The sequence below is a fragment of the Ips typographus genome, linkage group LG11 (assembly GCF_016097725.1).
Source record: "Ips typographus isolate SLU linkage group LG11, UJ_Ityp_2.0, whole genome shotgun sequence".
Classification (NCBI taxonomy): Eukaryota; Metazoa; Arthropoda; class Insecta; order Coleoptera; family Curculionidae; genus Ips; species Ips typographus.
The window spans coordinates 10,431,601-10,457,943 of record NC_138432.1 but is presented as its reverse complement, the minus strand read 5'-3'; the positions used below and the strand labels follow the sequence as shown (position 1 = coordinate 10,457,943).

General features: G+C 38.6%; 3 protein-coding genes and 1 long non-coding RNA gene across 7 annotated transcripts; 2 read left to right on the top strand and 2 right to left on the bottom strand.

Annotated features, from left to right (window-relative positions):
- The first annotated feature begins 316 nt into the window (after positions 1-316).
- On the top strand, positions 317-11,482 carry Pcf11 (Pcf11 cleavage and polyadenylation factor subunit). The gene is made up of 17 exons (XM_081989399.1): positions 317-499; positions 1,060-1,254; positions 2,593-2,718; positions 2,773-2,949; positions 3,005-3,902; positions 4,003-4,150; positions 4,214-4,419; positions 4,475-4,927; positions 6,954-7,901; positions 9,049-9,276; positions 9,328-9,651; positions 9,708-9,834; positions 9,891-9,999; positions 10,061-10,259; positions 10,313-10,558; positions 10,623-10,643; positions 10,711-11,482. The coding sequence occupies exons 2-17, from the start codon at positions 1,096-1,098 to the stop codon at positions 11,097-11,099; spliced, it is 4,758 nt and encodes a 1,585-aa protein (XP_081845525.1). The 5' UTR covers positions 317-499; positions 1,060-1,095; the 3' UTR covers positions 11,100-11,482.
- Positions 4,934-6,631, top strand: LOC145735498 (uncharacterized). The gene is made up of 3 exons (XR_014179693.1): positions 4,934-5,309; positions 5,372-5,632; positions 5,691-6,631. It is a non-coding gene; the product is annotated as an uncharacterized LOC145735498 (long non-coding RNA).
- Positions 11,483-12,157: 675 nt separating the features above from the next.
- Positions 12,158-23,160, bottom strand: LOC145735142 (mitogen-activated protein kinase kinase kinase 11-like). Of its 4 annotated transcripts, none has more exons than XM_081988919.1 (19): positions 22,837-23,160; positions 22,029-22,182; positions 21,555-21,709; positions 21,350-21,496; positions 20,853-21,201; positions 18,931-19,041; positions 18,652-18,870; positions 18,425-18,600; positions 18,311-18,331; positions 17,904-18,078; positions 17,681-17,851; positions 16,911-17,084; positions 14,656-14,748; positions 14,440-14,578; positions 14,205-14,381; positions 13,714-14,151; positions 13,536-13,659; positions 13,308-13,480; positions 12,158-13,244 (listed from the first exon to the last, which is right to left on the bottom strand). In XM_081988919.1, exons 2-19 carry the CDS (start codon positions 22,150-22,152, stop codon positions 13,109-13,111), a joined length of 3,102 nt encoding a protein of 1,033 aa, XP_081845045.1. In that variant the 5' UTR covers positions 22,153-22,182; positions 22,837-23,160; the 3' UTR covers positions 12,158-13,108. The 4 variants fall into 4 exon arrangements, with proteins under 4 accessions (XP_081845045.1, XP_081845047.1, XP_081845046.1 ...); XM_081988921.1 differs by having other exon boundaries at positions 21,555-21,697; XM_081988920.1 differs by having other exon boundaries at positions 22,855-23,160.
- Positions 23,161-23,618: 458 nt separating this feature from the next.
- LOC145735146 (uncharacterized) lies at positions 23,619-26,241 on the bottom strand. Its single transcript, XM_081988930.1, has 6 exons — positions 25,757-26,241; positions 25,581-25,707; positions 25,386-25,526; positions 25,044-25,335; positions 24,094-24,989; positions 23,619-24,029 (listed from the first exon to the last, which is right to left on the bottom strand). The coding sequence occupies exons 1-6, from the start codon at positions 25,859-25,861 to the stop codon at positions 23,674-23,676; spliced, it is 1,917 nt and encodes a 638-aa protein (XP_081845056.1). The 5' UTR covers positions 25,862-26,241; the 3' UTR covers positions 23,619-23,673.
- Between the last annotated feature and the right edge of the window lie 102 nt (positions 26,242-26,343).

Here is a 26,343-nt window from a genome sequence, read left to right as displayed (position 1 = left end):
TGCGTGTTGCAGTGAATAGCTATCCTGTCAATTGACTGTTATAAAGGTAAGTTTTGTATTAGCATTTTCTAGTTGCTTTTAATATCTTGGCAACATTGGTTTCTACAAATGGCTACTTTCATTGGTTGATTACTTGGTGACGCCCTATGCCTGAGAGGGTGCTACATTAATTCTTTACAGTTTTTTCTCTCTTTCTACTACTTTTATTTTGTCTGCTGTAAAAAGAGACAAACTGCTGTTCTGACAAGAAGTTCTGTTCGTTTCTACTGTCTTCTGTCAGTTGTATCTCCCACGTCACACGTCCCTTTGTCTTGTTTTGTTTTGTCACACCACACTTGTGTCAGGTGTCAGTTTGTCAGTAGCCATTGTTGTGTGAAGTTGTCTGTGCCAGTTCAGTGCCGATCCGCTTGGTTTTCCCGTATTTCCAAGCTTAATAAACCCGTAACAATGTCCAGACAACTGTAGAACCGAAAAGCCTCTATCCTTTTAGTAGTTTAAGGTAAGCCATTGCTTATATTTGTACAGTTAAAGCACCGAAAGCTAGCTGGTAATTACGGGGTTACGCCATGCGACGTCACCTTTGTAGTAACAGCATTCAAGCCGTTTTTTCAACTAACAAGCTTTCTCAAACATTCAACATACAAAAATTAACGTAAAATTCTTTATATTAGACGTAACTCAGTCTAGGTCTTTTAGTAAGTAATTACAGTCACATGGACGAAAAACGACCTTTGGCAACATTGCCCCTAAGCCTACATAGTTAACCTCAAACTGTTTCAGTGTTTGTGTTTACCAGCAATGTTGCCGACTTTTTAAGCAAAATTGTTATCTAGATCATGTCCCAGTTTGAAGGTTCCATAATATTTTTGGTTTTTAGAGAGCAATTTCCTGTTATTACCTTGATTTTAGCTTGTTTAATGAAGTCACATTTCTGCCTAATAACTCAGTAGTTTCTAGTCTGTGTAGTGTGACATTGCTCCTTAAAATCTGGTAGGGCTGAGTACAAATAAAAACTCCCTTAAGTTAGAACACCATTGAAAATAAGCATTTTCTTTTCAGTTACTTTTTATCTGTGATAAAAAACCCAATTACATTATGACCACCCCTGAGGAAATCAAGGCAGAGTACACATCCAGCCTGGCAGACTTGACTTTCAACAGCAAACCGCTGATCAATGTCCTGACCATGTTGGCTGAAGAAAATCTGCCAAACGCCCGTATTATTGTGGAGGCCATTGAAGAGCATTTGGCTAAGGTTAATTTTCATTTGTTGTTTAGTCAATAATAATTCTCAGAGTTGTTTGGTAGCAAAAGTGGTGCAAGTATTGCCTCATTCAACCACACAATTTGTTTTAAATTATTATCTACATAATTTAATAGTGGTACTTAATAATTTATGCAGGCAGGGTTGAATGAACTGGATACTTGTTTTAGTCAGTCAATTTTGTTCCTACAGTCCATTACACAAATTTGTGATATTTTATAATAAAATATTTTGAAAGTAAGGTGAGCCAATAATTTTTCCACTTTACTCAATCAGATTTGTTGTATTTAGCTTTTTGATGGCTTATTGAGCCAAAAAAATTGGTTTTGTGTGTGTAATAACAAGCACAAACATTATTTAAGGATTCAGTGTGCATTTTTTTGCAGGGCACCCTGTAGGTAATGTATTTCGTGTTGCTAACTTTATAAAACTACACTTTACACACAAGTTGACTTGTTTTAACAGAGTTCAATACATATAGTCACTAGGCTAATTGAAAAATGTATTTAAAACTGTATAAAAGAAAGCCTGAAGATTGGTAAACAAAAATCCCAATTATTATAAACAGCTTCTATACAGCAATTGAGAAAACACTGTTGAAACAGGCCAGTTTAGACCACACTGTGAATTTAATGTATGGAGCAAAAACTTAATTTTTGATTTACTTAAAATCTTAATAGTGTACTATATTTAATTCCAGATTTTACTTTTTGATGGTTTGGTTTCTTGATATATGGTTTTTTAAGTGACAAAAGGGTTTTTAGGACACACAATTGAGTTAATCCTTGATTATCTTAATTACAATTATTTATCTACTAAGAAATTTTTTGACCACCTTGAACAAGAACTTGTCGTGTAGTGAAACTGTTTTACACAGCTTTAAATTCTGTAGTTGGAACTACCCTGTATATTTTACTTAAGGTTCTCATGTCAATCAGAAAATGTGAAGCAACTATGGGGTTCAAGTTTAATTTCAGGATGTTTTAATTGAATCAGTGAGAATAAGAACAAGTTGGTTATTTGTGTGTAAGTTTGACAAAATCAGAGACCAACAAAAATTGCTTTTCCAAAACAGTTCTTATTCTCACCAAATCAATTTCTGTTGGCAAGAATGACTTCTTGAATTCCACTTTTATTGCCAGGGTACCCAGTACTTATTAGTCTTTCACTCCATAAGTGTCAGGTTTGTATGAATTGCCTAAATACATCCCATTAGTGGCTTTCCAATAAGTTCTTGAGTACCTTTGGGGCATTTGGACCAGTTAAACCATGTCTACATTATTATCAGCGAAACCAAAGGTAAACAAGAAGCTTTTTTACTCCGTTTAGGTGACTGTGGATGTGAAACTTCCCATACTGTACCTCGTCGACTGTATAGTGAAGAACGTGGGACAAACTTATACCGCGCTGTTTAGTCAGAATATTGTGTCGACTTTTTGCAACGTTTTTAAAGTGGTAAGTTTGGATTTAATTGGAATTTGTTAGGGTTTTGATTGTGCTTGTTTGCAGGTGGATGAAAAAACCCGATCAGAAATGTTTAAGTTGAGACAAACCTGGAATGATGTGTTTCCCCAAATGAAACTGTACGCTATAGATGTGCAGATTCATCAAATTGACCCCGCGTGGCCTGTTACAGCTCAGCCCACTAATAGTATTCATTTTAACCCAAGATTTCTTATTAACTCAGTAAGTTTTCAGTGTTATCTTGTTTTAATTCATTTTAATTGTGAAACCATTGTAGACCAGTACCAAGCAAGCTAATAACAACCAAAAGACGGAAACTTCACCAGCCACGACATCTGCAGTAACCCCTAAAGTAACTCCAGCTGCCGATATAGAAACCTTACTGATGCAAGAACAACTGATACAAAAACAAAAAGAATTGCTGGAGTTACAGAAGAAAACTTTAGAATTAGAGGTATTGCAGACCCAAGTGAAGTTGCAAGAGCAAATTAAAGCTGGCAGAAATCCACCAATCAGCACTAACATTTTGCTGAAGCCTGAAGTGGCCAAGCAACTAGTTCCTGAAGGATCGAACCGAACTAAATCTGAAACGTTGGCTGGTCCTGCTCAATCAACCAACCGACTGAAGATTAATCCTGTAAATGCTACATTGGCTTCTGCTCGTCCTATCAGAGATCCCAGACTAATGCGATTGCAACCCAAGGTTGTTCCTCCTGCAGCGGTTAATACCGCCACAACTCAAAAAACTCCCGTTGAGTCCAATAAACGTGTACAGAATAAACAAAGTGTAAGAGAAAACCCTAAAGACCCTCGATTAGCGGGCAAAAAACCTAAAATTCCACAAAAAACGCGCACGGACTCTCCAAGCAAGTTTAATTCCGGCTCTTCAAGCAGTTTGAGCGGTCCCGATTCGCCTTCAAAGGGCAAACAACAGAGAACAATTGGCGCTAAACACAAAAAGCGCGATAAAGGTACGGACGCAAAACGGCCTCATCAGGACTATGAGCCGCCTAAACAGGATGTGAACAGTGAAAGTGGTAAAGACTTTAAGTCAAATTCAGCCAAAAATCGCGGTCGTGACTATGTTAAGCGTGAGGAAACCAACACTCAGGTTGAAGACTATCGTCCAGTTCCCAAAACGGACAAAGTGATTCCGGACGTTTCTCAACCAGTTGGTAAGTCTATTTTGATATTGTTTTGTCTAAGGTAAGTATAATTAATATCTAAGCTGGTGATAAAAACTCAAATTGTTTCACTGCAATGTTTTGATTGAAGCTGTTTTTAATTTAGCACCGGAACCTAGTGTATCCTCTAGTAAACCAATGGACGTGGATTTGAGGCAATTGAACCCCGCTCCGCTGAAAAAACGAGCATCAGCTGAAACTTCTGATCAACCCTCAAAGAAAAGTCGTAGCTTTGACGTGTAAGTTGTTCACTTCCCTACAATTTTCCAGTGTTGTGTATTTAATATTTTTGATTGTTTCAGATTGTTTGGAAGCGAGGACACCGATTTAAGACCCTTGATACCTCTACAGTCTGAAGTAGAGCCTGTGGTGGATCGTCCACCCACCCCACCTCCACCAATTATTTCTGCCGAAAAACGTCCAGTCTCCCCTAAAAGGAACGACTTGGATGCAATTCGAGCCAAATTGGCCAACGCCACCAATCGGGACAAAGCCCTCAGCAAATCATGTAAATACAACCATAACAAAACTATCATCAATCATTTTAACTTTGATATTTTTAGTCCACAAGAATAAACTGCAGCAAGACCAAGATTTACGTGCCAAAGCGCCTGCCAAACTAACTATCTCGCCTGAGGAGGAGAAAGTAATCCAGTCGGGTCACATGACACCTGAACAAGGGAAGCAAATACTAACCAAATATCTGAGCCGTTTTGAAAAGGACAAGTTGCGCGAGGCAAAGAAAAAAGACCACGAAAATACGCTGGGAGATGTGTCGTTGCAGACTATTAGTGACGACGATGACTTTGGCAGTGACGTGGAGATCGTCTCAATTGAATCAAATAATGCGAAACCAACTACGATACCTTTCAATGATAAAGATGAAAGGCTGAACATGCACCATCCAGAAGACAATGGAAATTACCACACTCAACAGTTTTACGGGCGCAGGGCTTCTTTCAGACCTGCAAGAGATGGATGGCGCGGCGGTCGAGGGCGCAACGCTCCACCTCCAGGTAACATTTACTATTTGTTTTTCAGATTTATAGTTTTATAAATTGTACAGTTTGGTGTATTCTAAAGCTGGGTTTATACAGCGCACAATGCATAACATAGAAAGTTGGCTTTACAGTAATGCCTACTGTCGTTTATACAGCGCACAATACCGCATAGAAAGTTCATAATTTTTAACTTTCTATGCAATTCTTATGCGAAAACAGCTGTACGCGTGCGCAAAATTTTGTAATGTCATATTTTGACATCCGCCGTCCGTCATTGTATTGTGTTATTGTTTTGTTTATGAATTGTGGTTTGTTGTTGATTTTGTATTTGTGATTTTTTGGTCATTTAGTGCAATAAAAACAATTGAAGTGTCTACGGAAAAAACAGAGTTTAGTGGTAAAAATTATCTAGAGCTAATTAGTTTTTCTTTACATCAAGAATTTATTAAACAATTGCAGATGGAACCTTGGCAACAATTGGGGCTTTTACTCTTGATGGGTAGAGGAGAATACGGAGGTTTAAAACGCGACCTATGAATAAAAAACGCAATGAACATAGTGTTTATGTTAAAAATAGTTCAGTTTGCAGAAAAACATGATACAGAGCAGTTTTTCAAATATACGCCTATGACTCCAGAACTGTTCCATAAGTTATTAGCTCTTGCAAGACAAGACAAAAAATCCAATTAGCTTAAAACAACGTCTTGCCCTCACTCTGCAGTAAGTATATTCTCAATTCCAAATAAAAATGTGTAGTATTGCCAGTTCTGTTTTTCAGTTATTTATCAGAAAGTTATTCTATGCAGGAAATAGCATGGAATAATAACACCTGAACGCTGCCATCTTGTGTTGCGAGTGGTGGTTGGAATCATCAGGAATGGCATGGTCGGTTTGTGTTGGCTTTCTAAATATGGAGAATTCTAATATATTGTTGTTATTAAATAGTATATTATTCAACGAGCTTTTTATGATAGCCATTAATCCCTAAGGGGGATGTTTACGTCACGAGCCGCAGGCGAGGGACGCAAATCTCCCGTGGGATTAATGGCCATAAAAAACGAGGATAATACTATACTTTGTCCACGACCACTGTCCATTACCACTAATGCCAAGTGCAGGCAAATTAGAAGTTGATACTCTTTTATGTAGATAATAAATAATATAGGTAATCTCTCAAATACGCCATAACAACTGAAATGTCAAACTCGATACGATTAGGATCGCGTTTAGAATGGCCGTCGGTGTACAAGTCGTGACAGAATTTGGGAAAAAATGGATCACGTGAACAATTTATTTACATAACTATATGGTGGCATGTGACAAAGGCCACGGTGCGCACACCAGCCCTATTTCTGAACGCACCCCCAGCGTTGCCGCCTACGATCACAAAGGCACTGACGTTGTCAATGTCAACTTAAAAAACCACAGAACTAAGGACGGTCATACACCAAAAATATTTCAAATATAAATTATGGAATTTACCTAATGATTTGGCAAACTCCTGTACTGTGTTATTGCGGTGTATTTGTTAAGAAAATGGTATTCTGAATTAGCAGTAATTGCAAAGACATAAGTGGATGTCTACATGCAAGAAATACCGCATATCCCATGTTTTATGCTTGGTGTGCAACCACCTTTAGGTCGAGAGGGAATAATGATCATTATTCCTCTTCATTAATCCCTCTGACGCTATATGACCTTCATTTAGCTTCTGTCAACACGCTGAATATTGGTACATTATTGGTTGGTCGTAGACAAAATGTTTTTTTCCCCTTTTCCAACTTTACAACAGGAAGCACACCTTTTTTGCCTTATCGTCTTATCTGTGCTTGACATGATTGACAAATGGCAAGTGACAGAAAAATGACATTTCACATTGCAATGACATTTATCACGTGTTGTCATAAACTCTTTTCATTGGTTAAAAATTATATGTTGTGCGACTGTATAAACACCAAAAAGAAACACTTGTGATTTCTTGTACAATGTTATGCATTGTGTACTGTATAAACCCAGCTTAAGTTAAACATTATTGGTGCAGGTCCTCAGTCAAGACAACAAGTCAGACCGTGGATGCACCAGCAACAGGCTAGATGGCGCGGTCAGTATCGTCCTGATTTCCCCTCTAACGAAGATGACGCTTCTAGAAGTCCCGGACAGGACCACAACTCTCAAGAACTAACTGTCCTGAATGAAGTGAACAAAACACTGCCAATAGATGGCATAAATCGGGACATTCGCATCTACGGCGATACGGCCATTATTTTTATGAACTATGACGATCCGCGCGAGATTTCGTTTCAAAATGGCGCTCGACGTGCAGTGTTTAACAATAAAGAATCTTATTTATTAACGTTCGGTAGTGGTTATACGGAGTGTCCGGTCAATGGAGTTCCGTTCCGCGTTAAACTGGGAGCGCCCACCAGGGAAATCGTCATCGATGACGTCGGTTTTGAGTGTTATTTCGGTGGTCCTCCTATACACATTACGGTAGGCGGGATTAAATTAACGGTTGCTTTGGAAGGACCACCGCCTCAAGTAAACATCAGCGACGAGAAACGTACCGACTTGGTGGCCGGTAAAATCAACATGATCGTCAACGCCACCCTGATGGTGCCCGTATTTCTCGATGCCAAAGTTCAGAAATTCGTTTTGGACGGCGAAGTTTGCACTCTGAAATTCACGGACTCTTTGAAAAAAGTGGTGATCAATGACGAGCCCTTTAAAGTCGAGTTTGGTGGGTTGCCGAAACCGTTTATGATAAACGGCAAGAAGAATTTCATCAGATTCTCGGTCCTGCCCAAAGGTGTAACGCCCGGTTTCGTGAAAATCAAAGACATGGAGGGAGAGAGTGGGGTGAGTCCTGTACGCGAGGAACAATCCGAGTTCTCCGGCCCTCTGGTAGCTGAACCTTTACGACCTGAAGTTGTTAAAATTGGACCGACATCGCCCGATAATGGCAGCAATTCACCGACCCAGACCGGTCTGAGTAAGTACACATTGATTGTTACTTTTTTGCTATCGTTTCTAGTTGGTTCAGGTTTGAAGTTTGGCATGTTGAACGGGAGAGGACTTAAAGAGGGAAAAGTGTTAAGGTTGGCTACCATTCAAATTAAAGTTCTATGTTAGACTAAAACGAGGTCTGAAAACCCTAAAATGTCGTCATATGTACTGAATTATTGAACAATTTTAGTAGCTTGAAAGATGGTTCAAAATAGTAAATTTGAGTTACAAGAAAAATCATAAAGCAAGGTAGACAATATAGTAAGAAAAATACATGGAAGAGAAGATGTCTCACAAAAATCAGTTAAATACTTATGATGGGGTAATTATTTTGACTGGTTTCAGCCAGAAATACACTTTCCCTCCTTTTACAGTGTGTTTGAAAGAGTGATTGATTGCTCTTATTCTTTAAGTATAAATTAACTAGCTCCTCTTCCAGCTCACCGACATACACTTGTGTATAAGGTTGTTGTTAATTGTGTGATTCTAAAAATAATACAAAATAAACTATTGCAAAAAGTATGTGTTTTATTTTTTTTTTCGGCCTCAGCGCTATATGAGACGGCTTCTAATCACCTTCTCTTGGTTAATCAGATAGGCTGAGTCAATCTCAAAGTATCAAACTGATTTATACAAAAATGTTGCTAAATTTGCACACTCTACTTTTTCATTGACTCACCCTGTATTGTTAAAAGTGTTCTGAACAGTAAGGGACGCTTAACCAGTTTATATAGTTTCGGCGAATGATGATTCCTGAATGATTGTAAACGTACTGGAGGATTTTGGATAGCAGTGACCACACCCATATTGCGGACAGCCAGTAGGACAGAGTGAAGCAGTGTTGCCATCCAATCACGGCTCATATGACCAACCTTTTGTTATAAATGTGAATTTGGGAAAAAGAACGAACTGTTGAGGCTGGGGAGTTATAGGGTTAAACTTAATTAAATCAATAAGAGATGACATTAGACGAACTGTGTACACAACAGTCACTAGAATTTAATAATTTACACTTGTGATACTATAATATAGCGTCATCAAATTAGAGAAGTAATTCACCGACCTAATAGCCTCTGGCCTTATTAAAACTGGTCTATTGAATCGTATTTAAACATGGATTTACTTCATTTTAGCCAACTTTGACGTACTATCAAATGTGCTCTCGCAATCGTTCGCCGCCCCCGCAACCGGGGGCTACCAAGTGCAAATACCGGGCTTGGCCCCGCCCCAGGAGGCGCCCAAGCCGGCCTTAAATATAAACGAGCTATTTCAGAAGTTGGTCGCTTCCGGTTTTGTTAAAACCCAGGAAAAACCCAGCGAGCCTGCTGCACCTATTGTCTCTTCTAATGCTAATCCTCCAGGTACTTGCCTTTTTGTTTCCTCAACGGCACTTCTAACTCTTTAATCTACAGTTCCAGTGCCAGAAAACAACTTGCAGAAATCTCAAAAACGCAACTTATCAGTCGCCCTTAAACCGGTTACGTTCACCAGGCCTGAAACTTTGAAAATACGTCAGGGTGCTCTTTATTCCATTTTGTACACTGGAATGCAATGTTCCAGTTGCGGAATGCGTTTTCCTCCAGAGGCCAGTATGTGGTATAGTCAGCACTTAGATTGGCACTTTAGACAGAATCGTAGAGGCAAGAAAAACGCCAGAGTGGCCAATAGTAGGAAATGGTACTACTCGTTAAGCGATTGGAAAAATTACGAAGAACTCGAAGATCTGGAGGAAAGAGGTATGTGCACTCCAAATTACCCAACATTCCGGTTTGTGATAAATATTTTATTTCAGAGAAAAACTACTTTGACCAGCAACAGCAGCAACAAGCCGAAGTAGCTGAAGAAGCGGAAGAGGAAACCGAAATACCTACGGTACCTGCAGATCCTCGCACTACAGATGAAAGGTGTTACGTTTGCCGGTTAGTCTCACCGTTACTGTCTTGTAGCAGCTTAAATTATTTTTTTTTAATTATAGAGACACATTCGAGCAATTCTTCAACGAAGATAAGGAAGAATGGCACCTGCGGAACGCCATTAGAGTGGACGAAAATACCTATCATCCAGTTTGTTACGAAGACCATCAGGTTAGGATTTGCACTTTTATACTTGCAAGAATTATTTTTAATGAATGAAAACCAATTGTAGAAATCTATTTTGGAGAGCAGCATGGATGAGAGTAAAGACCAGGAAAATGATCAGAACAAGATAATACCTGGTTTCGAAATTGTTCTCGATGATGACGAAGATAATGAGGAGAAAGAAAGCGAGGAAATTGTATCGCTGGTTGATGACGATGAAGAGGTCAAAGTTCCTGAAGATGCTCCTAGTCCAAGCAAAGATGAAGGTGAGTTCAAGTTTTTTGACGAATTCATTATCTAATTTGAGTCGTATTTCCAGATGTCCCTATCGAAGACGAGGGTGAAGATGACGACGTTATTCTTAACGAAGTGGCCCCCATTCGAATCGTAGTGGATGATGACGACGACGAGGAACCACCATTCGAGACAGGCCAGCCTCAGGAATCTGTGATTGTAAAACAGGAGAAGAAACCCATTTACGACGATGGATTCATCGATGTAGAGGAAATTGTCACCCTAAAAGACGTAGGTCAGGTGAAGATCAAGAGTGAACCAGTGGATGAAGGTAAGTTTTTCCTACTCTAATCAGTCTTTGAGTAATTAATGTTGAATGTTTGTGCCTCTGCCAGTCCTAAAAGGCCCAACATCAGGTACTGCATAGTTTCACACTTTAAGCTAGTAAACCTTTCAAGTTAACTAAAATTTTTTTCCAAATAGACGACATGCAGAGGTCTTTCTCAGAAACTGATCCTACCAATAAAGAGGTGGCGGTTGAAGAAACTCGGACGACGTCACATCCTCAACTGATTACCTCAATGGATGGTAACGTGGAGCTTTCAGCGCCCATGGTGATGGTACCTACGACGATAAGCGGTGGCGCCAACCGGATCAAGATCAACATTTCGAAACCTCTGCCTGTGATAACTCCCAAGGAAGTGAATAGTGAGAATAGTGATAGTAACGCGGTAATCAGACCGAAAGAACTGCCCCCTATCGAAGATCTCGAGCCGCTCAGTTACAAGCCCGCCCTCCAAAACGTTCCCCTGAAAAAACTCCCTCCGGTGAAAAAAGGCTCTGAACTAACCGGATTATGTTCAATTATGTGAAACGATTTTGAATTGAATAAAGGCCATATTGTGACGGGTTTTCGGGTAAGATTCTCTATCTGTAAAGACAACTTTACGTGTCCTGCCTGAATTTGAGAGTTTAATTATTTGCTGAGAAAGAGCACAAGATTTTTGTACAAGTTGTTGTTGAAATAAAATTGTTTTTATTATTCCCTGGATTTAATTAGAGTGATCAATTTAGTTTCCCTATATAGGAAGGTCGTCGTGTTTCTGTTTGTATATACTGTAAAATAAACACTGATTCAGTATAGTCCCTAGTCTATTATTGAGTTAATGCATAGTCATTTCTATAGCGTAAGTTGTACCTCTAGAATTCCCGTTTCTGTAACGTTTATTGGCAAATAAAGTAATTTAGTTCAGCAGTTATGGTTTATTAATTTATTTGTATTTTTAGTGACTTCCTGTAGGTTAAGCATAGCAATCAAAAACACTTTTTTCTGCTAAACTTGCCTAGTGGAAATAATTCAGAATAACAAAAACCGAAGCAGTTAAAGTAAATAAAAACTTTAAAAAATATGAGACCCTCCGCTAAATGTTATTTGACAATTAATCACGTGAAATCAACCGAGTTTGCTAACGAAGCTGTCACGTGACTAGGATCAGTTGTGCCAGTCTCGGTCTCAAAACGAATAATATACCATTATATTACCAAAGGTGCGATTTTCCCATCTAAATGTTTATATTTTAGGTCTGCATTGGTTTGTTAAACAAAATAATCAAGGAAAAACAATAAAAAGGCCGTAATAAGGTGTACTGAATGAGTTTTGTACGAGACCACCCCAGTGATAAAATCGAAAATAACTTTGTTGACCGTAATAATAATGACCTGAACTACAAATTATACCAAAAACTTCTTACCTTATTACTAAAACAGCTCAAAAAATATAACTATGGTCCATGGTCTTCGGTTGTAATCTTCAATCAAGCATCCATTTTAAAAGTCAAAGCCGCCTTTGTTAATTTTGTTATACAGTTATGTGTGGTTGCCTAAATTACAGGCGGCGACTATAAAATTAATGGTAATAAAACACCAGAGATACTTTTATAATAAAATGTATTTACTTTTAGTCACTACGCCGCTTACTCACACAGTATAGAGTATTTAAATCGTTTATTACACAAGTGATGGAATGTACACAAACACAATACTATATTTTCATACATAGATCAGTAAAATTCGCAATGCTAAAATACAAGGGAAAAAATCGAGCCGGAAGGCACTCTGATCGAGATATTCGCTCTCTTTTGGTGTCAGTTACAATTTGAGCCCAAAAAAATAATTTAGCATCCCCATAAAATCTCATTAGCGCATTTTTGTTTTTCTGCGCTCCGTCTAGAAGAGTACTCTTTGTTTACAAAATGTATACCTATATACAATATGTATAAATTATATTGCAAAACAAATTTGGTTAAAAATATGGAATGAACAACGGCAGTCTTGGATAAATCTCTGGTCAATTTAATAATTAAGTTAGTCAATATGTCCCGGTGTCAGTCTTAAAATAACCAAAAATCTAGCAGAAAACTGAAGAATGTCTGTCCGATACGAACGTAATATGTGGTTTAAATACGTTTTTTTTATACAAATATATTTTAATAAATATCAATTCTAACGGTTGCTTACGAGGCACTGCAGATTGTTTCATTGGAGTCCTTAAATGCAATTAAATTTCTAGTGAATATTTCAGATTCAAAATGACTAGACTTATTTACATTTACTAAAAAATTACAATCCTTCCAATGGAACACCCTATACACTTGAGTGTACAAGAATATTTGCTTAGTGTTGATTAGCCAAAATGACTTTATAACTCAAACTATGTATACATATACACATATTCAATAATATTTATATTAAAAAAACACAAAGACTAGTTTATTTTTCAGGGTTGATAACCAATAAATATGACGCTGAAAATGGCACTGCCAAATTTCCACGCGAAAACCAATGGAATGTCGTCGGGAAGAAAAATGTAGAAATACATTTTTTACGACAGAAACTCTCTTTCCATTTCAGCCAGAGTGGGTCTGGCTCGATTACGGCGCGCTTGAAGCGGTACTGTCGTGTCGAGACTTTGTCCGGGTACCGGTAAATCTATTAAAGTGGTCGGCGAAAACCTCACCCTAGATTTGCCATCAATATGACAGATTTTAGTTTAACTTGATTGAATTGTAAAAATAACTCACCGACTGACTGATCCGTTGTTGCTGTCTTTAGCGGAAATGTACGAACTGTCATCACTGGTCAAACTGTCGGGAGGTGTCGGGTTGGTGGGGGTGTTTCCGCCCGAATGACCGCCCATCGTTGTTGTCGTATAATTGCTTCGTTTCAAACTAGACCGTAACTTGGTGTATCCCGCCTAAATTTGACTACCGTGTGAATATTGCCCAGTGCCAACGAGTAGTTGTACCTACCGTTTCTAGAGTGTTGGGTCGCTCAAAATTGGATTCTTGCGTGTTGAGCTTCGTGTTGTACTCGTAGTCGTACTGATTTAATCGTCTAGGCAAATAATTAGTGGTTGTATACTCTTCTTCTAATCTGAAACATCATAAATACTTAATAACTTGCAATAATTGTTATGACAAAACAAACCTAAAACTAGGATTAACATTTGAACCGGTAGTGTTGGTAGAACTGGCATTAGACACGTTAGATGCCGTCCTCCGATGTCCTTGAACGGGTAAACGTTGTGGAGTTCTGGAGCCGCTATGGCTGCTAATACTGCTCGGATTGTCGTAGGCGTAGTCGGTACCGTAGCCGTACAACGTGGCCGTGGTTCCGCTATGCTCTGAACTGTACCCGTAACTTTGATCCTGATGGTGGTATCCGCTGTTGTATGGTTCTGGTTGTCTGATCGTACAACCCACGCAGTGTCCTGGATCAGTTTGACACCTATGATAGTCCCCTGGAATGTAAATGGTGGCCGATCTTTCAAAAGGCCCGAAAAGGTCCGATCCATCGTTGCTCGTTGAGCTGGATTTCCGTCTAGGTGACGGATTAGGAGGATTATGCTGGGGTGAATCTGTGAATCTACCCACCCACCCTTTTAAGATAATTAATTATTCAATGTACAGATAAAGTACCTTAAAGGCCTCTTCTCTTCATTCTTTAAAGTTAACAATTGTGACCCCGTCAACATAGGTCTGCAGTGTTTGGTAGGACCGTGATAAGTATTGTGATTATATCCCGACACTGAAGAATACTCGTAGTCTTGGGGTTCGACCGGTCGCCATGCGGGCATATCCACACCGTCCATTTGACTGAAAAACAACAAACACTCAAAACGTTTTCAATGTGCTTTGCAACAGGTGAAAATACTTGTGAGGCCGCAGACTCGGATGTAACGGTGAAATGTTGGACAGTCTGACGTCATACCCGGACGCCACTCCGGCCAACATGGCGGCTATGTTGTACAGGACTAGTTCAACTATGCTGAGCTTTGGTTTTAGTCTTTGACCTTATGACGTTACAAACAACACTCAAGTTAGTCACCTCAATGGCTGTAAAATCAGAACCGAACAAAAAAGCACTCACCTTCGGCGTTGTATAACGTGGGCATCGGAATATTTTGCCGAACTGCTCCGGCTATTGGATATTCCGGTCCCCAATCCTCAGGCGGCACATAATCTGTTAAAATCAAACACATTTTGGCGCCGGCCTATCGCACTTAAATCTGTCGTGTCAACTTCTACCAGGCACACACACCAACAACACCAAATATAACGTTAGGAGAGAAAGCGCAAGTCAAGCTCAAGTTGTTTAAACCAAAAATTTTCGGTATATTCTTAAATACAGTAAACCATCTTGATGGATGTTGAGTTTTACAAAACGTTTGTAGTGAGTTAAAAACTGAACAGAACATAATTGAGAAACTGACAGAGTATAAACTGTAATGAAACTGCCGGCAAGTATAGGGTGTCTCCTAAATAAACTGATAGTTTCAACCACAGGAAAAACTTGGCTTTTAAGCTGCAGTTTATTAGAGTTAGTAATTAAAAGTAAAATTAAAAAGCGTTTAATTGCCTTCAAAACCCAACACCCTATACTCCAAGTCAGTACTCTACAGTTTTACTTAAACGGGTTAATAAAATTAGACACTTTTACTTTTAGTAGGGCTCTGATCATGCGCATTAGCATAATAAAAATTAAACAGCAAAATTGGGAGTCGTTACGCAATTTATTAAAAATTTAACAGAGTTGTTACAACTTTGGACCGTCACCACCAGAGGGAATTTTTGAAGACGTTTTTTTCCGATCTTTACCAGAAACGCATGCGTCTTGTGCCAAACTAAACGCCAAAGAGAGCGTGCAACAACAAAAACATCTTCAAAAAAAAAACAAATAATAAAAAAATAAAATAACGCGCAGCGAAAGTAAAAATAAGCTAAACACAGTGGTTGAATCACTTAAAAATTTCAAACACTACCTACGAGGCGCTTAAAAGGTACACTAAAATATTTAAAAAAAAACTAGTTCATGCTAATTACCAACTTAAAAAAAAAATATAATAAAAACTGCGAGGGTGATTTGATGGATTTTTTGAAAGAGACTTACGGATTATTTTTGGTAGACACTCTTGGGAGTAGCCTTGTAATGTAAGAAAAAAAGGAAAAAATGCGTTAATGATTGAAACCTAGTTTGCCTTAATGTATTTATTGGCTAAGTTTTGAATAGTTCCACTTAGTAAGGTTACGTCTCTCATAATAATAATTATTTTGTTTTTCAATAAGAACCAACTTAACAATATAAACGGATCGTCCACAAAACTCCTAAACTTTGAAGAATAATTATTAATATGAAGATGTATGTAATGACGTAACCTTATTCAATAGACTTGCTGGTAGATGGGGTGAATTAAAATATTGTCACTTTCTACTTTGTAGTTTTATGTTTAAGTGCTTTTTAGGTGGTTGGAGTTATTGGAACGTAAACTCTTTACTCGTAAACAGTAAATGTCAAATGAATTTATGCACGAAATATTGGACAGGAAAATAGAAAATTAATTTTTTAACAATGAGAAAACAACATTGTTGTAGTTCTGAGTTTGTCCTGTGTTTTTCGGACCAATTTTCTGCGCTACCTATCCGCATCCAAACATCGTAGACAAAGTCGAAAGCGACTAAATAAAACAAAGTCTAATAAAATGAGATGATTCATTAAAATTAAGTAATCACTAGCCCGTTTTTTTTTTTGTCTTTGTTGTAATTACGTCCTAACTAAAGACTATTTACATAGTGCTACAGAATTGAACAGCACCTCTGAAATTGTTGCGTCCAAATATGAACTGGAGAGGAACCGGGACCATCAGGGCCCTAATTCTTGAACGCAGGGAGTAGAATTATCGATAGAACTGGTTGGCAAAAACAGGTTTCTGTCAAATTGTGTTCCATTCTCTTGATAACTCCCTTCCCCTCCATTCAAGAATCTAGGGCGTGACCTCATTGAAAATCACTCGTTAAGATTTCTACTACCAGCCAAATCAAAGGAGGATCCCCCAATTAAATTGGTTTTACCGGTGGCAATAACGTAACGGCTCAAGCTGTAAACGGTGTCGTAATGGCTCGTGTCCGAAACGTTGCCTATCGATCTGCTCAAACGATTATTGGCGTACAATCGATGTGATCCATCGCGCACGATCAGTTCCTCCCCGTCATTCGCGGTAGCGGCCGCTATGCTATTGTTGCGACTGTTACCGCGACTCATGGCCGTGAAATTAGCGGTCATTTTATGAAAAAGCCTAAGCCCTCTCGAGTACGCGCTCTTCGTGCTCAATGTGGGCGAAACGTTACCTATTTCGCTGCTCGAGTTGCGCCCCCCTCCCGGCGACGGCCTCTTGTCCAAGTTGGGGGCGCTCTTCGACCACACGGCGCTGTTTTTCGCCGTCGGCAGCATGATGTGGCCCCGCTCCTTCTGGTGTAAAGTGCTCGGGCCCCACGTCTTACCTTTAACACCGTCCGCGGGGACTGAAAATCACATTATTCGGGATTCGGAACGCTAGTGGATAGTATGATTTTGTAGTCTCGACGCATTGTAGAATTGATTTTAATAATACAAGAATAACACATGAGTTAGCCAGGAAATGTAATAAACAATAATTGAAATATGAATGGTCCAAAAAGAAGTGCATCAAAATCTCTAAATAAGACTAAATCTCAACAGGTGTCACATGACTAACTAATTTATAAAAAATGCTTTATTACCTGTCACCTGCGAATTTGCACTTTGATGACAGTTTAGTTGATCTTAAATTTAGGCTCTTACAGTCTCTCAATGGCCGAAAAAGATTTTCTGCAATGCGGAGATTACCACCAGTGTAAGCGTGTATGTGTGTTGTGATCCCGAAGAATTTTCAAGTCGTCCCACGTATTGAACCGCGATGAAAAAACAAAAGCAATGTACACAACCTACTACTACTACTAATTCGTGATTCAGAACGAAAATAAAGCGACTAAATATCAGAAAAAATTCTTCTAAAATGAACACAACACACACGCGCACACTCACATAAACTATATATTCGAAAAACATGCGTCAGGCCTTAAATTTTCTATCAACTTACGCGCTATGGCTCGTAAGACTGCGGGAGACCCGGGAGGGCTATTGGGGCTGCGCAGACCCCCTTTCGGCTCCAACGTGTGTTTCACCGTCAATGTATGCCGGAAATCTAACGGTGAGCTGATGATCGAGCCCAATTCCTTGCCCAGTTTGATCCGGGAACGTTTAAATTTACCTGAAAATTTAACGTTATTTCTTTTTACCGTTAAAGAGGCATAAAGTTTAACCTTTTCGTTTTTTGGGCGTTGGCGCCTGTTGCTGATTTATCATAAAATTGAGCTCGCGTTCCAAAATATGCATCTCTCTGGCGTGCAATTCTTGCTCCTTTTGTCTAAGCTGTTCCTCGTGAAGGCGCTGCTCCATTTGGGCGCGATTAAGATCCTCTTCTCTACTGCGCAACTCCTGCGAGATCATACGAAACAGTATAGACTTCACAAATGCAAAAGTTATTTAAGTGCAACACACAAAAATCATCCGTGCATATTTAAAATTACAACTCTTTATTGTAGAGTTCAGTATCAATTAAAAGGTAGAAAAAATAGCTGTAACAAAACGAAACCTGAAAAAGCATGCAAGTTTGTCACTAACACACCACACTATTTAGTAGAAAAATTAAATCAAACCACAAATTTACCTCTTCATATGACTTGCAAGCCTTGACAAAAAAATAGACATGTTTAGTGTTAAAATGTATTGTTTCTAAGCTAAATTGAGTGAAATTGACTTTATTTCTTAGTACAAAACCTACCTTCTCTTTTATGCGCAACTCGAGCAGCACCACCTCGATCTCCTCCCGCCAATCCTCCTGCATGACATGGAAAGACTCGTGGGGCGTTTGCGTAAAGGACGAGTTTGCTATCGCGTCCAAATCGACTAAGATTTGTTCAAACGAGGGCCGATTGTGCGGGTCCGAGTCCCAACATTCTGGAAAAGTCCAGATTTAGTGACCCGCGATTGGGTACGTGCTTGACGTACTTTTCATCAGCTCCTTCCAAGGTTGCGGACACGTGGTGGGGATGGGCAAGGTTAATTTGTTGCACGCCACCCCGTACGCCACTGCCAACGTGTCAATGCCCTTGTAAGGCACCTCTCCGGTCAGCAGTTCCCAGAGTAAAACTCCGTAACTCCAGATGTCGCTCGCTTTCGAAAAGGTCGAGTCGCGGATGACCTCCGGTGCCATCCAAGCGTACGTACCTGCAGCACCGTTTTTGGTTTAATTTCATTGTTTAGAGAGCTAAATGTTTAACTTTGTACCTGCTTGTGACATCCTGGTAGTTTGGTATACTTCTCTGGCTAAGCCAAAGTCGGTTATTTTTAAAGTCTTATTGTTCAAGTCTTCGTTTTCGATCGCTTCGCTTAATAATACTGCAATAGAAATGATGGATTAGTTCCAATCTTTAAAGCCCAGACGATCAATTTAACTAGATTTAAAAAAAAATTGAAAAAGGTGCTTAAATTAATTCGTCTTATTAGGAAATAACTCTGAGTTCAGCTAGAGTTTAATATTGAATAGTAGGTTCAGTATTAGTGTAATTAATAGTCTTGTAAAAATAGGTAGTCTCTGTTCACTGCTTTCTACAACTGTCTTAAACTTTCCCAGAACGGTTTAAAATTGAAAAAAAAGTTCTATAGACCTCTAAATGCTATTGAGAACCTTCTAAAAAGTGCCAGAGGCCTCTACAAATGTCTTAATCCTTCCCAGACTTGTTTTACATTGTCAGAAGCATCTAGAACCGATTTGGATGTGCCAAATACCTCTAAATACTATTGAGAACTTTCTGCAAAGTTCTAGAGCCCTTTACAACTGTCTTGAACTTTCCCAGAACAGTTTAAAATTGCCAGAGGCCTCTAGGACCATTTTGAAAGTTGCATAGACCTTTAAATGCTATTGAGAGACTTCTAAAAAGTGCCATAGGCCTGTACAAGTGACTTAAACCCTCCCAGACTTGTTTTAAATCGTCAGAAGCATCTAGGACCGATTTGAATGTGCCAAAAACCTCTAAATGCTACTGAGAACTTTCTAGAGCTCTTTACAACTGTTAAACCTTCCAAGGATTGTTTGAAAGTCAATCCATATCACATTTAATATTCAACATATAAGTTTTTTGCTGGCGATTGTGACGCAACAATCAGAAGTCACTGAACAGACTAAACTTTAACATTTGTAACCCAAGTGAAAGTTTTAAGGAAGTCTTCCCTACTAATTTTCTTCTAATTTCTCTGTTATGTGACGAGAAATACCATCGTAATCGTAGACACATTTTTAAAAATAAATATAGGTAATAGGTGTCACGGCTTATCGGGATATACTCGTCAAATCCACGCAATAAATCTTAAATAAACAAAAACGCAATTACCTTTTTAACTTAAGGAATAATTATAACAAAGATAAAACAATGAACTTTCCTGGTTAACTATTGCGTCAATGTTAGGTAAGTGTTGAAACAATAAATATGGTTTAATCAGGTACTTGTTTGCAATAGGACATATATTAGATGGACTAGCATACAAACGTTTCGACTCTATGTTGGGACCATTATCAAGGTTAATAGGAGAGATAACAAGCTAAAACATGCCACTGTCTAATAATTTTCCTCTGACGACATTGAACGCCCTATTTGGAAATTGCGCAAGGATGTTTCCAAGTACCTACTTAGTAGAGTGAAATGAATTCACTTTGGCTTACAGAAAAAACACTACAGGGCAGAAAATGCTTAAAAAACCACATCTACTAAGGCTTGTTTTTATAATATTTTTAGTTAAACGTAGTAATTCTCCTTGAATATGATTTAATCTCGGTGCTCTGAGAGTCGCAGTTCTTACCAGTTTTTTAAAAAAAAAAATCCGTTTCCTGTTGCAAACTGCAATTATTCTTGTTAACTCATATGCCTTGCATAAAATTGTACCTTGTTGGTTTTGATAGTTAAAATCTTTAGATTAATATGCCAAACAGACACTAGGATTGAAGCAAAAACGGGTCATCGCCCTTATAACGTCACGTCGGACATAGTAAATACGGCAAAAAAGGAAATGCCGTTTCGAGCCACATTTGGCGGTTGGAAAAACCGAACCGCAGCAAGTTTAGACGCCATCCTATCATGAATTATAAACATATTACGTTCAAGCAAATAGGAAACCTTGATAAAGCATTTATCTCACAGTTGGCCAGCACTTACCATTCGAACTTTTTAAGTCGCGATGAATGAGGGAAATAGGGGCGCCACGGTGCAAATAGTCCATGCCCTTGGCGATCTGAATGGCCCAGTTGACTAGAATGTCCGGTCGAATTTTTCGACCGGCCAGTACCCGATTTAGGGAACCGCCACGACAATATTCCAGTACTAAGCAAAGATTGGGCTCTTGCAGGCACACTCCTTCCAAGGAGACGATGTTCTCGTGCCGCAAGAGACAGAAAAGTTTCGCCTCTTTTATCACGTTTTCCATGGTGACCTGGAGGTCTTCGTCGGCGTCCTGACGCGCGGCCTTCACCGCCACCTCCCTTTTTTGCCATTCGCCCCGATACACCTAAAATTAACTGAAACTTGAACACACTTAAACATAGTTCAATGATCGGAAATTCCAAATAAAAACATGGTAGAAACCCACATCAATTAATAAAAAAACATTGTAGGGAGCAAAGGTAAACCGCAAATTAGCATTATTTCTACGTTACCTTGCAGAAACCGCCAACTCCGATCACCTCTTCCAGCTTGAGTTCCTTAAAATCGATTTTAACCAAATTGACGTCTGCAAAAATTGTGTCCACGGTGTTTTCATTCTCGGACGAATCAATGACAAAGTTGGCAGGAAAAATTCCGACCTACAACCCGGCACTCTTCTGGTATCAATTACCCAATAGCAAAGACCGTATATCAAACCTTATCACCAATTTTCCCAGTCCACCAGCCTTCATCACCAGATATTTTAGCATCTTTCGATAGTATAACGACGATTTCCCCTTTTCTGAGTGTCAACTCATCCTCCCCTTGTGCATTGTAGTCAAAGAGAGCAGTGCAGAGTCCTTGATGAGAACCTTTTAGTATTTGAATTAGTAACATTGATTAAGAGTGAGGTTTTAATTTACTCATAATTCAGAATTTGTCAGAAGTTATATAGAAGCTTATCTAGTGACTAATGAACAAAAAAACAGTGCAGGTAAATGGTCCTGCACTGTTCCTTGATGTATTCTGAACAAATATGTGCCTCTGTGATGCCACTCATAAAATATGGATTATGTGGCTAAATTTTAAGTACATACAAATCAACTTTTGACTAGAAAATTCTATAATAAACATAGGTATACTTAAATTGGTAGGATGAACAGAAAATTCAACTTAACCTTGACAACTTACCTAACTGGGATGAGCCAGGGGTGCTGGGACAACTAGAGGGACCAGGGGACGCGTAGGGAGCGGCGGTTCGGTCCATGCGCCTCAGCTGGCGGACGGGCGAGGGGGCGCCCACCAATGGAGGCATCCGGTGCTGCCAAGCAGACAGCAAGTGTGTCTAAAGGTAAAGATTGTTATTTTTGGTAAACAAGCATTATTAAGGGAGCAAATCATAAAAACATTGCCAGGAAACTTATGTTTGTTCGTTTTTTTTAATTTCAAGTAAATTGTGAGAATGTTGGACTTCTACAAACTGAAAAGTAGACATTTTCAAGACTGTATTGGATTTTAAGATAAATGTCAGTCTAACCTGTATTAAAATAGTTATCATGAAACTTAAACTAGTATATTTGTCGAACTAGGTAATAATTTTTTATATAATTTTTAAATTGCTTAACAATGACCTGATTTAATAACAGTAAAAAATAATGGAGACAAAAAATCAAGCAGGAAGCCTAAGACAGTTACAGTATAGTTTAAAATTTTATCAGCCACTCTATAGGCTAATAAAATAGGACAAACCTAATCTACCTATATTGACTGCACCTGTCACAAGGTCCACTAAATCTGAATAACAGATAAACTCAATCACTCAATTAAAAATCCAAACTTTAATAGATTTGATTTTAAGAAGTTAAAGGGGCTATAATTTTACACTAAAATGATAGAGCACTGTCCCAGAGGCCAAATCATGTTTTGATGGTTAGACCCCTTATCAGTGAGCACCCATATACAATAAATATGTGGATTAAAACAGTGGGATTTTATTTACCAATTTAATACTTGAGACCTTGAATAATCGCTTGCAAAACACTGGTCGCCCATAATTTTACTAAAAGGCATGGGGCCCGGCCGTCAGCCAGGTGGTCACAAAAACTGCACTGCGACCGATGTTTTGGTCATTTAACGCTCGACGCGGGGGTAGAATTCGACCCGGGCAATAAACTTTCAATCTCGCGACGCCGTTTCACAAAGGACACTCGTTTTTAGACGACAATTTTAATTGTTTTTCTGGCTTTTTGCAGCCTTTTTTTGCTGATATTTTGATGTCAAGCTGTCAGAGGTGTAGCGGCGGCCATGTTGAATCGAACAATTGTCGGATGTTGCTCCTAGCCGGTCGGTCACATGACTCCTATGTGCCGTAGTTTCCAGAGATCACATGACCCCAAGCTCAAAGCTGGTGGGAGCAAGAGGTGGCCCCATCTAGCCACGCGTATAGAACATAACAAGGCGATGTTTTGTTGAATAGTTATTATTATTGATTTTTATTCAGAATCTACAGGATTTCTTTGAATAGATAATACAAAGATTTTTATAATTAAATAACTGTTTATTACAAATTATAGTTACGTTATAATTTCTTTCTAAGATGCCGTATGTTATACTTAAACTTTGAATATCTGCAACCAGAAAAACACAAACAGCTGAACAAAATGGCTGCTGGCTGCTAATTTCCTTTTTTCTTGCAGTAAATAGGTAATAATTCTGTGCATATCCTATGTTAGTAGACAAACAAGTCAGTAAAATTGTCAATGTACAAAGTAGAGACCAAAATTAAGTCAAACAAAAAATATCACAACCTTTAATATTGAATAATCTTAATAAATTACTATTGAAAGAAACCTTCTTGTTGGCTTCTTCTGTCAATCAATGAAGACTTGACAACACCGACACAATACTTGACAACAGGCAAACACAACCACAAGGCGGCGTTGCTGTAATACGACATGGCCGCCATGAACAGTAACATTTTCAAACTGAACCCGTACATGTTCATTAAATAGTAGAGGAGCAGTACCAAAAGTGCAGAAATTACTTCCAAGGCTCCTCTGACTATATACCACGGTCTCATTCCTATAGATCTTTTGTACACAGTTTGTTCCGTGTAGCTGATTATACCATGTCCGAAACCAAAGAGTAGACTGCTGATTGTTAGAACATCATTGGTGGGTTTGGCTGACAAAACTGTCAGAGAGTAAGAAAAAAACAAATGACGTCATGGTTAAGATGGAGTTAAACGAGTACTTACGCCATAAGCTGCTGCCTGTTGTAATTAATCCAAGCACAAAAACCATTCTAATGCGGTTGTGGTGGAGTTTGAGCACTAATGGTAAAGTAACTAGGAAAAAGCCCCAGGCGAATGCCACATAGGTCAGAAGGAAAGTAACATTCTCGGTTGTGAACACTTTGTCCTGCTTCCAATCCTTTTGCATTGCCAAAAAAGGTGCCAAGGTAATATACAAAATGGACACTGGCCCATTAACCACCTTAGTGGTCAGCGCAGGATAAAAAAATAAATTTTTGACTGCGTAGTATAAAGGACGGAATACGTTGTCGTACATTAAATCTTTGACCACTCGGAATCTTCTGGCCCATATGTATTTGCGGTAGGGCTTGCAACATAAACACCAGTGGGTTTTATGAAAATTTTTAAACTCATCCAATACTGAAATTCTTGTTTTATCTTCCTTAAAGTCAGCAATATACTCAATATTATTGATTCGTTCTGGGTGGAATTCGTTTCTGATGGTGACATCATTGATGTTAAACACCTCTTTAATACTATCTCGTCGAATTTGGTCTTGAACGTTCAGCTCCTCCAGTTTACCACTAATCACGCTTAGTCGTTTAGGGTCTATGACGTTAATGTCTTCTTCATCGTCAAGTTCTTCAGGAATCCCCGGTAAGATGTTCACTCCCATGTTCAAAAAGTAGGTTTGCGCACTTATAGGTTTTAAGTACACTGAGTGCTCTGATACGCCGTAATTCACCATTCCCTCATAAGTGACGTTGTTATCTTGTGGCAGCTCAAAAACTGGTTGTTCACCATCTTCGTCACTTGAAGATGAGTTTGATACAGTTTCTTCGTCAGGTTCAGGCACCTTATCTATTAGTTTTAATTCTGTCATTTGGTGGTTGCGTCTTCTGGATGTAGAAATCATTTTGTAAATATTTCAACTTAAAGAAGCATATACGAACCCAATGGTTTGATATCTCAGCATATCAGTATCATCGATCACTCGTTGACTTTTCTGTTTGTCAGTTTTTATCAATAGGGCAGCAGGTATGATGTTGAACAACACGGAGGCGAAAATCAACGAGGCTTGGCTTATAGTGTAGTAAGTCAAAAGCCAGAACATCAGTTGGGGCATTATAAAGAGGCTTAAGGCTCTTGAAACTTGTCGAATTACTTCGTAGATTTTTGAGTCCATATCCAAACGATCAACCGCAAAATTGCTTAATTGAGTGGAAACCAGAGAGGAAAGAATACCTTTAAAACGATTAGTTATAGAAACCATTTGCTGAGCTTATCATACTTACCAGCCATCACCATATACAAAATCAAAGCACAAGGAATCATAGTGGAGAAGAAGAGAAAGGTGGCACAGCATCCTATTAAATATCTAAAGAATCGATGTTTTCCATCCTCGAAATACTCAGAAATAAAGCGGGCGCTCGGTTCTAAGTTAACATAGAATATTAAAGTCCAAAACACTTTTTAAGATAGTCTCAGACCTGTAAGTCCCCAAGTGCATACAAACAAAATTGAGGCCCACAATCCGTCCTCATACTTTTGTCCACCGATTCTGATGTATTCCGAGAGAATGATGCCATAGCAATGCAGTACTGACGCCAACAAAAACTAAAAAAAGACATGTATAACAAAACGACAATCCATTGAATAGACTTACTTCTATAATTCCTAAACCAACTTTAGCTACCAAATGCTTTTTGATGTTATCACCATTCCCGTCGATTTCTACATTGAGATCGGATATGGTAATGTTCTTATGCATATTATTTGTAATGCATGAATCATTACGTAGTTTGGGTCAAAAATTTAAAACACTATCTCACTGTATCGCTTTTGCTATTGACCTCAATATAGACATTCACACTCAAAAGCAAATACAATTTCACGATACATAAAACTTTTAGGTAGAAAATAATTCATCTCTCATGGGTTCGTGCAGTTGTTTTATCTTATCTGTTGTTTCGCCATGATATGTGTTACTGATAGCCCGAATATGTTTCTCGATTTTTAATGCTTAACTATATGCGCTAATTTGTATTACAGACCATTATTATTCGTTAGCTATGTTTAGATAAGGATGCGTGACGTTAATTGGATCTGCCACAAGTGATTCAATTGACAAAATTAGTCATCAAACACTTTTGGTTAATCCTATATACCGGCAGAAATTTAATGTTAAGCCCTTATGTAATTAAATGATTTTAAGTTTGAAGGAATTTTGTATATGCATACTTTTATGGTTAG